Genomic DNA, 16,547 nt, shown 5'->3' with positions numbered 1-16,547 from the left:
CAAGCTGTCACATGGAAGAAAGATGGGACAGCTAAATGGCATAGTGGACTTGGAATTAAGGCAGATGAATTCAAATATTTCCTTCTTCATACACTTACTACCCTTAATGTGCTATGTAAATGTTAGTGTTATTATAATTGCTTGTTCTACTTGGCCCCAGGAGGCAGAACAATAAGCAATGAGTAGAAATTGGAAAGAGACTAATTTAGACTCCACATGTGGGAGAGGGAAATCTTATTCATTAGCACCATCAAAAAATGGAACAGGCTGCCTAAGGAAGTAATGAGTTTCCCCTTATTGGTGGTTTTTAGACAAAAGCTAGGAGACCACTTCTTGGATATATTGTGCAAGAAATCTGTCTTCAGGTGTGGATTGTACTAAATGATTTCTGAGATTCCTTCCAACTCATATTCTGTGATGATATATATGATGGAGGGGGTAAAGGCAGTAGGAATATATGTATCTGACATAATACCTGGTGATCCTCCTGAGGATCGACACAGAGAAGGGAAGACTAGATGCTGGGTCAAGAATCTTGGTGTCACTGAATGGGGGTTAAGTGACTTGCCTAGAGTCACACAGCTAGGAGGTGGATGAGACCAGATTTGAACACAAGTCCTTCTGACTTCAGGCCTGGCCCTCTATCCACTGTACTACCTAGCTGCCCCACTTGACTTAGGCTTTTAATAAATCTGTTTTTTTTTTTAAACCCTTACCTTCCGTCTTGGAGTCAATACTGTGTATTGGCTCCGAGGCAGAAGAGTGGTAAGGGTAGGCAATGGGGGTCAAGTGACTTGCCCAGGGTCACACAGCTAGGAAATGTCTGAGGCCAGATTTGAACCTAGGACCTCCCGTCTCTAGGCCTGGCTCTCAATCCACTGAGCTACCCAGCTTCCCCTAATAGATCTGTTTTTAAACAGCCTTCCCATCCCAAATCCCTTCATATAATTTAGCACCTTCAGATCATGAGCACAGAAAATGTAGGCACAAGATGGGGCAGGAAAGAGAATGCTGTTGGGCTTAGAGTCAGGAAAACCTGGTTTCAAATCTCACCTGATATTTACTAGCTAAAGGGCCCTGGTCACCTCATTTCTTCTCTGAGTCTCGGATTCCTCATCTAGCAAATGAGAATAATAATATCTGTAGCACCTACTCCACAGGTTTGTTCTGAAGTTCAGATAAGTAATATATGTAAAGCAACTTTAAAAATTTAAAACATTATATAAATATCAACTATGATTGGTAACAATTAAAATTGAACTCACCCATTTGCCTAAGCCAGGATAGTCATGTTCAGGATCAAAAAGGTGTTGATGCAGCTGGAACTCTCGGCTGAACTCCGCGGTGTCAGGGGAGTTTTCCAAACATCCATCATCTACTGCAAACAGCCAGAAGTCTTTGAGGAATAGCTAAGCAACTTGTGGATGCCCCCATGGGGAAAGGTAAATAGGAACAAGGCAGGCCACTGAAGGTCAGAATCACATTCCCATCTGTATCCCATGTATCTATTCCCCCCGCTTCCTTTTGACTCACTTTGTGACCTCAGGCAAGCCACTTTCCCTCTCTGGGCCTGTTCTCCATATGGAAACCCAGGATGATGATGGCTACTTCCCCTTCAGTTACTCCAGATAAATGTGGCAAAGTTTGGGCCTGGGTTTTTAGAAATGGTTTGTGCTCCTTAGAGAAAGGGGCAATATTTTCATACTATTGATACATAACATATAAAATAGAATATGTTTTATTTTAAATATAATTTCATTTATTTATTTACATGTTATATATTATTTAATAAAGTTAGATATTATAATGTTCTATATATAATTTATATATTCTATAAATTCTATATATTTATATAAAATTATAAGGATATTATAATGTATTATATATTATATGATGCAGCATAATATAATATTCTTATGATTTTATATAAAATTTATATATTCTATATATTTATGTTTTATGAATTATATTTATAGATTCTGCATACTTATATAAAATTATAAGAATGCATTATATTTATAAATTCTGCATATTTGTATAAAATTATAAGAATAATATAATGCATTATAATATATAAAATCTATATATTCTATGTTTATTTATATTATATTTATATATTTATAAATTCTCTATAATATTACACTATATTCTATATAATATTTAAAGATTCCTTCCAAGGATAGGGAATGGCATTATCTGTAAGAGTTTCCTGAGGCACTCAGCGGTTAAGTAATAGTCAAGTGTAATCAGTCTAACATACACCCCACAACGGGTACGGTATATATGTTTTTTAATCTGGGGTGGGGGAAGTGATCAAAGGTAGGATTTGAACGAAAGGTTCTTTTTGAACGAAAGGTCAGCTCTCTAATTAGACCATACTATAATTCAAAAATAGTGTCTTCAAAATATTTATTCTCTTTTGCAAATGTTTTATTGATGTGTTTTTTAAATGTCACTCTCCTCCTGCAATGACCTCCCTCCATAGAATTTTACCATGTAACAAATAAGTCCAGGTACATAAATGAACATGTGTGTCATGTTATTTATTACTCCTTACATACCTATAGACCATCATCTCCCCGCTAAGAAGTTTCACACTTTAAATATCATGTTATCTCCCCTCTCCCTCTCCCTGGAAGAGGAGTACCAAACTTCCTTGACCTTAGCCCTTTCCAAAGCCCCTGTGGATCCTCCCTGGGTATGATGCTCTGGGATGATTCATTCTGCCCATCTTTCATGTGCCTTGGACAACCACTAGAGAACCAGACCTAGGGAGTCTGGGCTTCGTGAGAAGCAGTGAGGACCCATTTTCAAAAGGTTGATGAGACTTCAAATAAGTGCTGAAAATGGGCGCCTATTTACAATCAGCCAGGTATGTCCTGTGTCGAGCTTCTTGGAGCGTTTCCAAGGCTTTCCAGAAGGCAGTCAGTCTGAAGCACACAGAGAGCCTCTGAGCAGCATGAATCTAATGTGGAAGTCATTAGCATACCAAAAAATCTCTAATGCAGCTCTACTGGGTCTGCTCAGTGTTCAGAGCTCCTGCCTGGGAACATTATCTAACCCCTACATCTGCAACCATCAGCATGTCACTCTGGCAGGAATGGATGAAATTAAAGCAAAAATAGGTGCTCAGACACATTCTTTGGAGGATAACTTTCTAACCTTTCCAACCCTAGATTCGAATCCTTTATTGGAAATGATCTCTTGGGTAATGCTGAAGAATGGAAGTCCACTGGGGCCATGAGCATGAAGCTGTAGGAGTCTAATGACTGAGACACCAAATGCTAGAGAATTCAAAATATTATCCCTGTGGCCAGGAAACAACATAGATTGAGGATTTCCCTATGGTTCCCACAATGACGCAAAACCATATTGAGGGAATTAAAGGCTAAATTTTCCCTAAATTAAAGACTAAATTTCCAAGAGAGTTTATTGGAAGCATGGAGGTCTGAAAACTGAGACTTGGAGCTTATACCAGACTCTGCAACCCAATATAATTTATGGTCTATACCACAGTCTAGCATTTGATGATATCAGCCAATCAATAAATATTTATTATGCCCCTACGTTGTACCAGGCAATGTACCTGGTGCTAAGTATACAAAGAGAGAACAGATCCTGGCCTCAAAAAGCTTACATTCACTTGATAAAAACTGTGTGGTTTCCTAATTTTTTTGAGAGTCTCCATTTTATCTCTCTCTAAGACTTTTTCTTGAGAATAGAGAATGTGTCTTAAACATCTTTTGGATCCTTCCACTTTATTCACCATCAATGCTGGTTAACTGGACTTATATGAATCAGTGTGACTTCATCATTTTTGTCCCCCTCTTCCCTTCACATTTTCAAAGTGAATGTGTCATGTAACCCTCATCTAGCAATGCTTTACACATAGTAACCTTTCAACAACACATGTATAATTCAATTCATCATGAAAAAAATGACATAATGCAAGTTGTTCTGATTAAGTTCCAAATGAGAATTTCAGGCAACAAGAACTTGAGAAATTTAGAAAAGGAAGAGAACTGTATAGTATACATTTAATTAAATAAACATTTATTAAATATCTTCTATGTGCAAAAGCCACTGTATTAGAACTTGGAAATTCAAAATAAATATCTAAAAACTAAATATCCCCTTCACTCAAGGAACTTACACTCAATTAGGGAAGGGGGAAGGAGGAAAAACAAATTTAAAGCACATTCAAAAGGGCAGTTAGGTGGTTCAATGGATAGAGAACCAGGCCTGGAGTTGGGGGGTTCACATCTGGCTTCGGTTGCTTCTTAGCTGTGTGATCCTGAGCAAGACACTTAACCCCAATTACCTAACCTATATTGCTCTTCTGCCTAAGAACTGATACCAAGTATCAATTCTAATATAGAAAGTAAGGATTTTTTCAAAAACCCAAAATATTTTTTTAATTTTTTAAAACCCTAATATATTTTATATATATCCTTCTATATTAATTTTATTTGTTACAGGGCTAGGCAATAGGGGTTAAGTGACTTGCCCAGGGTCACACAGCTAGGAAGTGTCTGAGGCCAGATTTGAACCTAGGACCTCCTGTCTCTAGGCCTAGCTTTCAATCCACTGAGCCATCCAGCTGCCCCCAAAACCCAAAATAAAATAAAATACCAACAAAGCAGTTTTAAGATGGAGAGAGACCTAATACCTGGGGTAGAGATAAGAAAGTTCCCATATGAGAAGGGGTGCCAAAGCTGTATTTGCAGCAAGGTAGGGGTCTTACAAAGCAAAAGAGAGGAGTGGGACAGATCAGTAGAGCTGAGTTACAGAAGTAAGAACTAGAAAGTCATAAACCAGGAACAGGATATAAGTCAATTTGCCTACAAAGAAGAATAAATGAGGAGGAATAACATGAAATAAGCCTGGAAAGGTAGTTTGAGAGAGGTACTATAATGCATCTAATGCCAGACTCAGAATTTTATATTTTAACACTTGAACTAAGCCTTGAAGGTTGGGTAGAATTTGGAGACATGGTGAGGACTGAGAAGGACTCAAACCCAAAATGCTTGACTCTGAACTCGTTCCTTCTAAATACGTGAACAAGGTCCACTGCTGTGTCTAATCAATCCAGTCAGCTGCCCCTGGGGACAATTGTTCTTTAAGCTTGGTACAGGTCTTTCCTCTCCCTGAATCCAAAATCCTACAAGCAAATAATATGTGGCTGAAGTGATCTGAGCCATGCAATGATTCAGGTTTTCCTGAAGTCCTGTTCTCAAATCTAATTTTTCACTGTGCCGACAGACCCACATTGCTTAGCCACACGCAATCATTTAGATTCCAGTTAGTTACAGTGACCATTTTTGCTGAACAAAAAAACAAGACACATGGTTTGAGAGGAGATATTTCTTTGGTGAAGTCTTGTTAAAAGTACAGTTTCTTTTCTAAGAACTGGGACAATCCCAGATTTTCCAGAACATATGGTTGCTGTACCATCTTAGTATCTCCTCTCATGGCTCTAGCCCAGGAGGGATTTTCATGAGGCAGCAAAGTCGAAATCCTACTCCTGAACAGCCCCTATATGGAGTCCCTGAGACTTTCCTTGATATCTTCTTAATACTTGGAATTACACCAAGCATCAATAAAACTAATTATTTCAATAATAAGGAAATTGCACCACCAAGAGACCAAGGTGAGTTGGGTAAAGGCTTATTGATCCACTAGTAGAATCCAGTGTTCCAATTCGGCTTGCTTGCCCACTCTGGATTCCTTTTTCACACAATCTAGGTGCTATTCAGGGTACAGACTTGTCCCTGAAAGGGATGATCCCTGGCAGGGAACCAGGTTAAATCAAAACTTTGGATTCCAATTCAGTCCACAATTAGATATAGTACTTTTGTTTTTCAGCCATTTTTATTCATATCCCACTCTTTGTGACCCCATTTGGGATTTTCTTGGCAAAGATAGTGGAGTAGTTTGCCATTTCCTTTTCTGGTTAATTTTACAGATAAAGAAACCGAGGCAAACAAGGTTAAGTGATATGCCCAGGGTCACACAACTGGTAATCATCTGAGGCTGGATTGTCTTCCTTTTTACCACCTAGCTGCCTCAAGATACAGCATAAGTGACCCTAATTTGGAACAGCAAGGGGCAAATCGTAGCTCTCCATGTGTTACTTTGAGAAGTAGGGAAAAGGAAATGGGGAATTATATCTTTAGGCACCAAGAGTTAGCTGAAAATAAAGTCTCACTCTAAAAAAAAAGCCTGAAAGTTGGGAGAGAGGGCTGTGTAGGGGTGAATGGGGATACATCAAGATGCGAGTCTGTGCTAGTGAAGGAAGTTATCACTACATCCCAAGGGGTAAAAGTATGAGCAACACGGTCCAGGACAACTTTAGCAGGAATGCCAATAATAATATAGTCCTCTCACTATTATCCAGAGAAAAGGCGTATATAGACCTAAAGGGAGACAGCAGAGAGGGGAGAGTGTAATACAGAGAAAACTTGAACATGCTTCCATATCTGACCTTTTATCAGAACTTTTAAAAGGTATTCTTACAAGTGGTTTTTTTCCTTGCCTTTTTGGGGGCAAATAAAACCATAAATCTATAATCTGAGAGAATTCAGAGACCATTTGATCCAAACTCCCTATTTTATAGAGGAGGAAACCAAGGCCCAGAGTAACTCTGTCAAAAGTCAAATGGGCAGGAAATATTAGTGACAGGAGTTTAACCTAAGTCCTCTGACTTAAAAGATAGATCTCTTTTCACTATGCCACACACTCTATTCAGTGTAACAGAAATATCAGTTTACATTTGTACTCTTCTACTTACTGTTATGTGAACTTAGATAAGCCTAGTCTCCAATTTATAAAATTAGGATACTAATAATAATAAATACTCAGTAGGAAGACAGAACTGAAATCATCCTGAATCTATAAGGTAGGTATGGCTTGTTTGAGAAAGTCAGCCTCACTGGCTTTCAATTTCCTCATCTGTAAAATGAAGGTGTTCGGCTAGATAGGCCCTGACATCTTTTCCAGCTCTAACCAGATCAATTAATTGATAAACATTTATTAAGCACTTACTATGTGCCAGGTGCTGTATTAAGTGTTGAGGATACAAAAAAGAGGCAAACAAACAAAAAAACAACCATATTCTCAAGGAACTTATAATCGAAAAGATCTTAAATTATTAGTACTCTGTGGCTCCCATAGCTCATGCAAAGGGAAGGGCTAAATAGATTCAAAGGCCACACACGGAAGGCAAAAGTAGGATAAATGCCTAGATGTAGATAATCTTGAGAGGAGATAATCTTCAATGATTGAGAGTTATTTACATCTTATGTTGGAAAAGGGAAAGGTGTTTTGAAGGGTTTTGGTGGGAAGGTAGAGATGCTTTAGTGTAAGCAATACGTGTCGTGTTTCACAACAAGATAAGCAGAGAAATATGTATATATGATAATATATGTACAACCTGTATCATATTACCTGCCTTTTGGGGAGGTGGGAATGGTGGGAAGGAGAAGAAAAAAAAGAATGAAACATAGATTTTTGGATATAGCTAATGGGAGAATTTGTTTCTCTCAGATAAGCATATTTGTTTTGTTGCATATTTATAATAAATCATTTGTATCATATTAATGTTATGTTACATATTATACAATCTAAATTTTAAAAATAATAACAATAAAGCTGGAAAAATTGTGTCTGTCTTCAAGGAACTTGCATTCCTTTGGAAGAGATATATTACATGTGTAAGCATATGATATACAATGTATATTACATTGCTGAAGAATAAAGTAATGAAAAAATAATATATATTTTTAAAGTTCAGGAAAATGAGGAGATGATTGAAGACAATTAAAAGAAATGGAAATAAAATATCTTGGCAAAATAATTTTACATATTTGTGTCTTGGGACTGAACTGTATATTGTAAATTGAATTCATTTGGACCCTTCATTTTCTAATACAGGGCTTTGAATTGAACTGTTAAATTCTTTTTATTTTTAAAGCATAGGTATTTATTTCTGGCAATTCTAAATGCTTGTCATTAACACTTTCTAGTTTAGTTTGTAATCTTAAAGCTTATTAACAAATACTATAACCAAAATAGTCTTTGGTTCCAGGTGAACATCAGCATGCTTGCCCATTACCTGTTTTTCCAAGGGGGCAGGGATTTGGAGGGTCCGGGTAGCCCTGGTCCTCACTGAAGTCCTTGGGAATGTTGTCACCAGTCAGCTCAGCCACAATGTTAGGGATGTTACCATAAGGACCCAAATGCTGAAGACCTTCATGGGCACCACCTACAGGGAATACAAAACAGCTTCTGGTACAAGTGGACACAGAGCTCAGAAAGATAAGATATTCACTTCTCAACCAGGCTGTGTTCCTGACCTAGGGAGAAGCTAGTGTCAGTTTGATCGGAGGCCTAAGAGATGATTGTTAAATTTTCAGTGTGAGCATTTATATTTTCAAATTGGCAAATTCTATGAATCAGGGTTTGATTGATTGTTTTGTTGATAGCCTAGACTTAAGTGTTGGAAAAAATATTAAACAATATAGATTAAATTGATGAAGATGACAAAACATGGCAATAATTAATGTTGAAAGGATTGTGAAATGATATATGCACTAATATATTGTTGGTGGAACTCTGAAATGGTACAATTATTTTGGAAAGCAATTTGGAACTATGCAAGTAAAAATAATTGAAATGCCTATACCCTTTGAACTAGAGATTCTATTCCTGGCTTTATATCCTAAAGAAGTCATCAATAAGAAGAAAGTCCCTATATAAACCAAAATATTTGTAGCAGTACCTTTTGTGATAGCAAAAAATTGGAAACAAAGTAGATCATGACTGTTCATATCTCAAATTGCTCATGACTTAAGGTGCCCATGTATCAAGGTACCACTTTATTGCTTTCAGCTTTTTAAAAACATTACCACATTTGTGAATTTGACTTAATTCAATTTTTTGAAAAAAAAACACTTTTTGATCATTTAATCTGTTCTTGGTAATGTTCAATTTTGTGTCTGATTCTTTGTGGAAGGTCATATGCCATTGCATGGGGTTTCCTTGGCAAAGATACTGGGCTGATATGCCATTTCCTTTTCCAGTGGATTAAGGCAAACATAAATTAAGTGACTTGGCCAGAGACACACAGCTTGCAAGTATCTCAGGTCACATTTGAACTCAGGTCTTCCTGACTCCAGGCCCAGTATTCTATGCACTGAGCCATCTAACTATTTCCCAAGGTAGCATAGTGAGCACCAAAGGAAATATAAATGAGAAAAATGTCCTGCCTTCATGAAGTTTTTTCACTAGTGGAGAAGACAAACATATACACAAATAACGACACCACAGGGAAGCTTGAGAATCAAGATGGTGGACAAAGCTCTCAACTTGGCATCAAGAATAACCTGGTTTGAATCTCATCCTGGGCTCTAGCTGTATGATCCCAGATGAGTCAAAACATCTCTGACCCTCCTCTTCATCCTCTGTAAAATGGGGATACTATCAGAACCTCCCTTGCAGGGTTGTTGTAGAGATCAAATGAAATCACAAGAGCTCCTCCTCCAGTGCCTAATACAGAACGTGCTTAAGAAATGTCAATTTCTTAAGACTTATTGACTAATATTCTTAGGTAATGTTGTAAAAGAGAGTACTAATCATTTTATTCATTCAAGTACTTACTAAGAGTCTATATAATAGGAACTATATAATAGCCAAAAAAAAAATATTGTCATTATTTGTCTTGGTAATCTTGGTCTACCACAGTGCAGTGTGCATAGTGGGTGCTTAGTAAATTATTGTTTAATTAATATTATTATTAGAATTCAACAAAAGATAGAGTGCTATGGGAATTCCAAGGACAGAGGGAGGATCAGGGAAGGCTGCATGAAGATGATATCTGAACTGGAGCTTTAAGTACGGACAGGAATTGGATCCAGAACACTTTGGGGCAGGATGGAAAGGTGGTAGATAGTATGAGCATAGAGGCAAGAAAAACTGCCCAATTCCAGTGTTATCCCTAATTTACAGATGAGAAAACCAAGGCTCACAGAGGCTGGACCACTTGCCTGTGCCTAGGAGGTAAATAAAAGTCAGAGCTACATCCAATCTGAGTCCTGTTCCACCATGTCCAAACCAGTTAACCTCCTGCACAAGCTTCTTTTCACTTTCAATCTTCTACTTCCAAAGAATGTTCAGAGCCCCAGAGCATCCTCTGGGAAGATGAGATCTCCCAAAATGAGAGTGGGTTCAAGAAGCCCAGAGGGCAGACTCTCCCAGAACTATTCTCCTTCCTCACACTGGCTCACTGTGAAGATTCAGAACGACTGAAGCCAAGGCCCCATTCTCGGCAGGCGCTGGCAGAACCCTTCGAGGATGGATGCTGGCCATTATTCTTGCTACTGTGGTTCATTAATGTCTGAGTGCCAGCTCCGTGCCAGGAGGTTTACAGCCTTCAGACCCAGCCCCTACCCTGCAGACTTTCTCTCGCAATGTGGTAACGCCCTGACAAGCTCACAGCCAGCCAGCCCAGTCTCATCAATACACCCTCTCTGCTCTAACCCGATGACGCCAAGGCTGCTGGTTGAGCCGGATGACTGGACATTGGTGCTGGATGATAGCGAAGACTTGTAGCAGGACAGGCAGGTGCCAAGTTACCAGTCACCCACATCATAAAAACAAAGTTCCATGAGGGCAGCCTGGCAAAGAGTGGACGCGAGCTCCTGAATAGCGGCCATTCAGCTATTGGGGAAAGGATCCAGCAGTTTTCACTTATGTTACCCACAAACAGCAAGTGCTAAAAATACACAGCAGCCCCTTCTTTCATTCTTCCAACCATCCTGGGTACACCATTTCTAAAGGGATGACCATTTTTTAATGTTCTAAAAAGCTAAAGAAACCAGATGGGTTATTAAAACCAACTCCTTGAGTCTGCACCCACCCATGACGCTTCTCAAATATCATTGCTAGTGGGCAGAGGGTGGCAGCCTGGGATACTCAAGGGACCCTTGACAGAAAAAAAAGGACCTGAACTAAGAGAAAGGAGAAATCTGCTGGCAAAGAGGCTGAAGCAACCTTCATCTCTTAAAAAAAAAACAAAAAACCCAAAGAACAGTAATCAGAGAAGTTTAAGAGATAAATGAGAATAATTCCATTCAATTCAACCAACATTGGTTAAGGGCTATCTTGTGCTTGCCTGCCTTCTTTGTTCTTAGTACTGTTCTTCCTTGGGTCTTGGATTCTGTCTCCTCATAAAAATCCTTATCTTCTTTCCATCACTGATACAAGGACCAAAATGCAGTTTCAAAGACAAAACCAAAATAGCCCCTGACTTCAAGGAGCTCATTTTCTATGTATTCATGTAGAGGGTATCACATAGGGTAGAGGGAGTATCATATACACAGAATTAAATAAATACAAACTATAGAGAATGACATCTCAAGAGGGAAAGAACAGGGATACCTGGGAAGACTATTTTTTAAACCCTTACCTTCTGTCTTAGAATCAATACAAGTATTGTTTCCAGGGCAGAAGAGAGATAAGGTCTAGATAATTGGGTTTAAGTGACTTGCCCAGGGTCACACAACTAGGAAGTATCCAAGACCATATTTGAATCCAGAGACCTCCAGACCTGGCTCTCTATTCACTGAGCCACCCAGATGTACCCTATCTTGCATTTATTGCACTATACTAAGCAGCAGATACAAAGGAAGGCAAACAGGAGTCCCTGTTAACTGTTCACCATCTCATGGAGGAGATGGCATGGAAACCATTGTGTGCATGCAATTCAGAAACAGGATAAGCTGGGGGTAGAAACTTCCTAAATGCTTTATTTAGCTTGACCCCAAAGATACCTCCCTCTATTCCTTTGCTTGAGAGAAAGGAGGATAAAGCAATGATGTCAAATTCAAACAGAAAGAGGGGGACTAAACAGTACATCAGGATCCCTGTGGGCTGCACACTGACCTAGCAACCCATATATTAATGTTATCCTATGTTTCGTTGGATTTTTTTACATATTTCCCAATTACATATTTTTTAAAACCTTACCTTTTGTCTTAAAATTGATAAAAGTATAATTTCCAAGGCAGAAGAGTCATAAGGGTAAGGCAATTGAAGTTAAGTGACTTGCCCAGGGACCAACAGCTAGGAAGTATCTGTGGCTATATTTGAACCGAGGACATCCCATCTCCAGACCTGGCTCTCTACTCATTTAGCCACCTCACTGTTCCCAATGCATTTTAATCTGGTTCAAGCTACACTCTGGTTGTATGAGGCCTCCAGGTTCATACTCAATATCCCTAGCACAGAACAATGCTTAGAATGTCAGATTTAAAAAATAGAGAGAGATCAGTTTTGATGAATTTTTTTCTCTTCCTCCTTTTCTTTTAATCTGTTTTAAAAATTTTCTAGAAGAGATGGTTCTGTTCAGATGAATCGAGGCAAGGTAAAATAAAAGGTATCATCAACTATCTGTTTAAAAATAAATGATTTGGAGGGCAAAAGGGTGGCTCAGTGGATTGAAAGCCAGGCCTAGAGACGGGATGTCCTAGGTTCAAATCTGACCTCAAACACTTCCTAGCTGTGTCACCCTGGGCAAGTTACTTGACTCCCATTGCCTAGCCCTTACTGCTTTTCTGCCTTGGAGCCAAAACACAGTATTGACTCCAAGACAGAAGGTAAGGATTTAAAGAAATATTAATAATTTTTAAATGGTTTTTGATTGGTCAGTTGAAGAAATGTAAAGATTGTAGATAGTAGTGGTAAGGAGACAGAGCATATGATCCAGGGAATAGCCAAAGGGGGGAAAAACAAGCTTGAAATATTCTTGTAAAGACACCACATTCTGAGAAGCTTCAAACTTGACCTTGAAGTTTATAGAACAATATCTGATTTAAATACACCCACCACTTTTTCAAAAAGTACAACCACTTCCCAAAGATTCAAAAGCTGATAAGACACTGTGGATTTTCTGGCCCCTTATTTCTCTTCATTCCTTCTTTGGGATTCTCATTATTTACTAGAACCCTAATTGAAGATTGTCAGGGCAGGGGGAGAGAGAAAGGAAGAGGGAGGGATGGAAGGAGAGAGAGGGAGAAGGAGAAAGAAGGAAGGAGAAGGGAGGGGAGAAGAAAAGAGGAAAAGGGAGAAAGGAAAGAGGGGAGAAAGAGAGAAAGAAAGAAGGAGGAGGAGAAAGAACACAAATTCGTCCTCCCCTCATGAGTAGCTCTGGTAAAAAGGATGAAAAGACCAACTAATACAAAGTTTATGGGGGCAGCGAGGTGACACAGTGGATAGAGCACCAGGTTTAGAGTCCGGATGAGTTGGGTTTAAATCTGGCCTCAGACACTTCTTAACTGTGTGACCCTGGGCAAGTCATATAATCTGTTTGCCTATCCCTTGCCCTTCTGTCTTAGAGTTGTTTAAAGGTTTAACGAAAAAACCCTGAAGTTTATGACTATCTATGCATTTCAAATACATGTTTTTGCTTTAGCACAAATACCTTATAAGGCTGCATAGAAACTAAGCTAATAGGAAGAAAAAATTGGGAAACTTACTTATTGTGTCTTCCTCTAAACTGCCATCCTTTTATTTATTTTGTTGGTTTCACTTAAGGCTTTCTGATGATCTCCAGTAAGCATACATTCATATTGCAAAGCAAATAATTTCAATTTGTTAAGGACCTAATTGGTGTTGGCCACAGAATCTCTAGGGGCTTTGATAACTCTATGGTTTTACATACTAAGGCATAACCTCTTATACAAATAATTACCATATCCTTCCTAATAAAAGTGTAAATGGAGCCCTGACACTGGATGTTTCTAAGGATTCTTTGCTGCTTTAGTGGCAGCCAAGAGGAGCCTAAAGCAGAATAATGTTGTAATGGCACCCAAGCCATCTTTCCCATTTTGATTAAGGTATTTAAGATGTGATTAGTCAAATTCATTTGGGGAGTCTAGCCTAATTTCTAGTTTTAACTGGCTAAGCAAGTGTTAGATAAGTGATGCAGATATTAAATGTTATTAAAGAAAATACCAAAAGAATTACATGAAAACCCAACTATGACTTAGTAGCTAAGTCAAAGGGAGCAAGCTGAGGCATAAAGATAAGAAGTGATTTGCCCAGAGTCACAGGGTTCATATGTCAGAATTTGGACCTGTATCTGCTAGATTGCATTTGGCATTCTATCCATGATACCATCATACATTTATAGAATAAGAAACACATAGATAATTAGTAAGTGACAACAAGAATGGAACCCTTTACCTTTAAAGACACTATCACCAGGGACAGCTGGGTAGCTCAGTGGATTGAGAGCCAGGCCTAGAGACGGGAGCTCCTAGGTTCAAATTTGGCCTCAGACACTTCCCAGCTGTGTGACCCTGGGCAAGTCACTTAACCCTAATTTCCTGACCCTTACCACTCTTCTGCCTTGGAACCAGTACATAGTTTTGGTTCCAAGACAGAAGGTAAGGGTTTATTAAAAAGAGAGAGGGAGAGAGAAAGAGGGAGAGAGACAGACAGAGACACAGAGACCGACAGAGACAGAGAGAGAGATAGACAGAGAGACAGAGAAACAGAGAGACAGAGAGAGAACTGTGACTGCCCATAGTGCACTAGTAGCCAAATGGTACTTGAATTGTTTAATGATGATAGCTTAAAGTGACCCATTCACATTCTCTTAGCCAGGACACCATTATACAAATCATGATGATTAAGAGAGAGTGGACAACCAACTGCTCTGAATAATTTATCTATCCCCCAGCCCTTAAGGCCAGGGAGCTGTCCCAGATGATATCCTGAGGTATAATTCTATCCATGACTGACCACTTACAAGGACTCCACCATATATTCTCAACTTCAGGACAAATCATTGACCTACTGAGATTCACTGGGCTCATTTGATACATTTAAGGAGAAATGTGAGTTAAGTTGAAATGGTGGGAAGCTGAAAACAAGAGCGACTTGCTTCTCAAATGTGCCTGTTAACAAGTATTTCTCTTCATTTCATTCTTTTTTTTTGCGCAATGTTGTCTAAGAAGGCCTGGAAGGAAGATGGCTCACTCTTGTCGGGGGTCATTCAAAACCAAAGTCAGCTCTACTTACTATAAGCATTCTCTGTGGCATGCAAATAATACAGGCAGCAAGGACAGAACATAAATGGGTTGTTCTTGCAGCTTTCACATCTCCATATGGTCCCAATTTATGATCATAAGCAGAATTGTTTATTTTTTTAAAAGCTTTTTTAGTTCACTTTTAAGGTATTTTGCTGAGGCACAGCCTGCTGTTAAAGAGAGAAAATGTGTGTTTTTTCCGAAGTGCTGTTTGTTTTGGCTGTTTACTCATTTGCAAAAGTTCAAATGTTATTCTGTGGATTTTACTAATTTTTCCTGTAGCAGCCACAAGACCAAGATGGGGAAAATTTTTTGCAAGGAGATATATCAGGGCTGCCATGAATTTGGTAATTTTTGCAAAAGTAACTTCAAATAGGCAATTTGTTATAGTCCTTTCAGTCACTTAATTTAACTGTATTAGCTACCTGTAATGAGGTGTCAATTTGGCAGTTTGTATGGTGCCCAAATATACTTGAACTTGGAGGCCAAAGCCTCTCTCTTTAGTGCTTAAACTTTAAAAACTCACCTCATTTGATGTTTGCTGAAAGACAAGTTATCAGGAGCCAGAGTAGACCTCAAGTTAAATAAGAGTCAGCAATTGCTCAAAAATACTGAAATCTATCAATTCAGGTCTTGCCCTGAGCTGAACTGTGAAAGAGTTCAATGTACTTCTCACTCCTCAACTCCCTGTCTAAAAGTACTCTTGGGTATGTATGCTCTCACATGGCTATCTAAGGTCCCCCACTTAAGTTCCTCCTCTGGGTTTTCTGGCCAGATATTCCTGAATGTCCCAAATTCCTGAACCCGCAACCTTATTGCCCTTTTCCATTAAAATCTAACAGTCCTCTGGCCTCTGAATGAGGAGGATTTGGGTTCATGTCCAGCCTCTGAGAAATGCTGGCTGTGTGACTCTAGGATCCCAGACTTAGAGAATTCTAAGACTGCAAGTTACAGAGCAGGTGGCTACTCTGCATTGGTAGATTTTCTTCTCTATGAGTTCCCTCTCAGTCTGGAAAAAAAAAAAAACAAAAAACAAATTAAAACTAGCAATTCTATGCCTCTGTTCCTTCTAGATTCTGCTTTCTATCAGTAATGGGTACTAATTGTGTTCAGTTACTTCTGAATTCTGGAAAAGGTACCTTAATCCAAAAATATAACTTTTGAAATAGGAATATCAGGCACCATAATCCATTAATAGAGAGATATTAGGGAACTGAAAAGTTCCCATGACAATATCCCATATAAATAGTTTGCTTCTACCCATGTATGGGACCAAAATTATATTACTCTATTTAAGAAGAAATAGACTACAAAAACATGTCATAGGGGCTTCCGGGTTAAGATGGCGGCAGAGTAAGAAGCAGCTCTTAACCTCTCCTGACCGAAACATACAAAACTCCTCAAGGGGACATAAAAACAAGTCCAGACGAACGGAGGAACCCCACAACAGGGCACAGC

General features: G+C 38.8%; 1 protein-coding gene across 1 annotated transcript in view; it reads right to left on the bottom strand.

Annotated features, from left to right (window-relative positions):
• The window catches only part of LOC123235982 (neuroendocrine protein 7B2), a 68,654-nt gene that overhangs the window by 18,809 nt on the left and 33,298 nt on the right, over window positions 1-16,547 (bottom strand). The window contains exons 2-3 of the mRNA XM_044662226.1: window positions 8,114-8,263; window positions 1,266-1,378 (exon numbers count right to left, since the gene is read on the bottom strand). Of these exons, the coding sequence (XP_044518161.1) occupies window positions 1,266-1,378; window positions 8,114-8,263 (263 nt within the window). The remainder of the gene's footprint in view (window positions 1-1,265; window positions 1,379-8,113; window positions 8,264-16,547) is intronic.

This window comes from Gracilinanus agilis, chromosome 2 (assembly GCF_016433145.1).
Source record: "Gracilinanus agilis isolate LMUSP501 chromosome 2, AgileGrace, whole genome shotgun sequence".
In the NCBI taxonomy this organism is placed as follows: Eukaryota; Metazoa; Chordata; class Mammalia; order Didelphimorphia; family Didelphidae; genus Gracilinanus; species Gracilinanus agilis.
The sequence above is the reverse complement of the archived record's forward strand: the minus strand, read 5'-3'. Positions and strand labels throughout refer to the sequence as shown.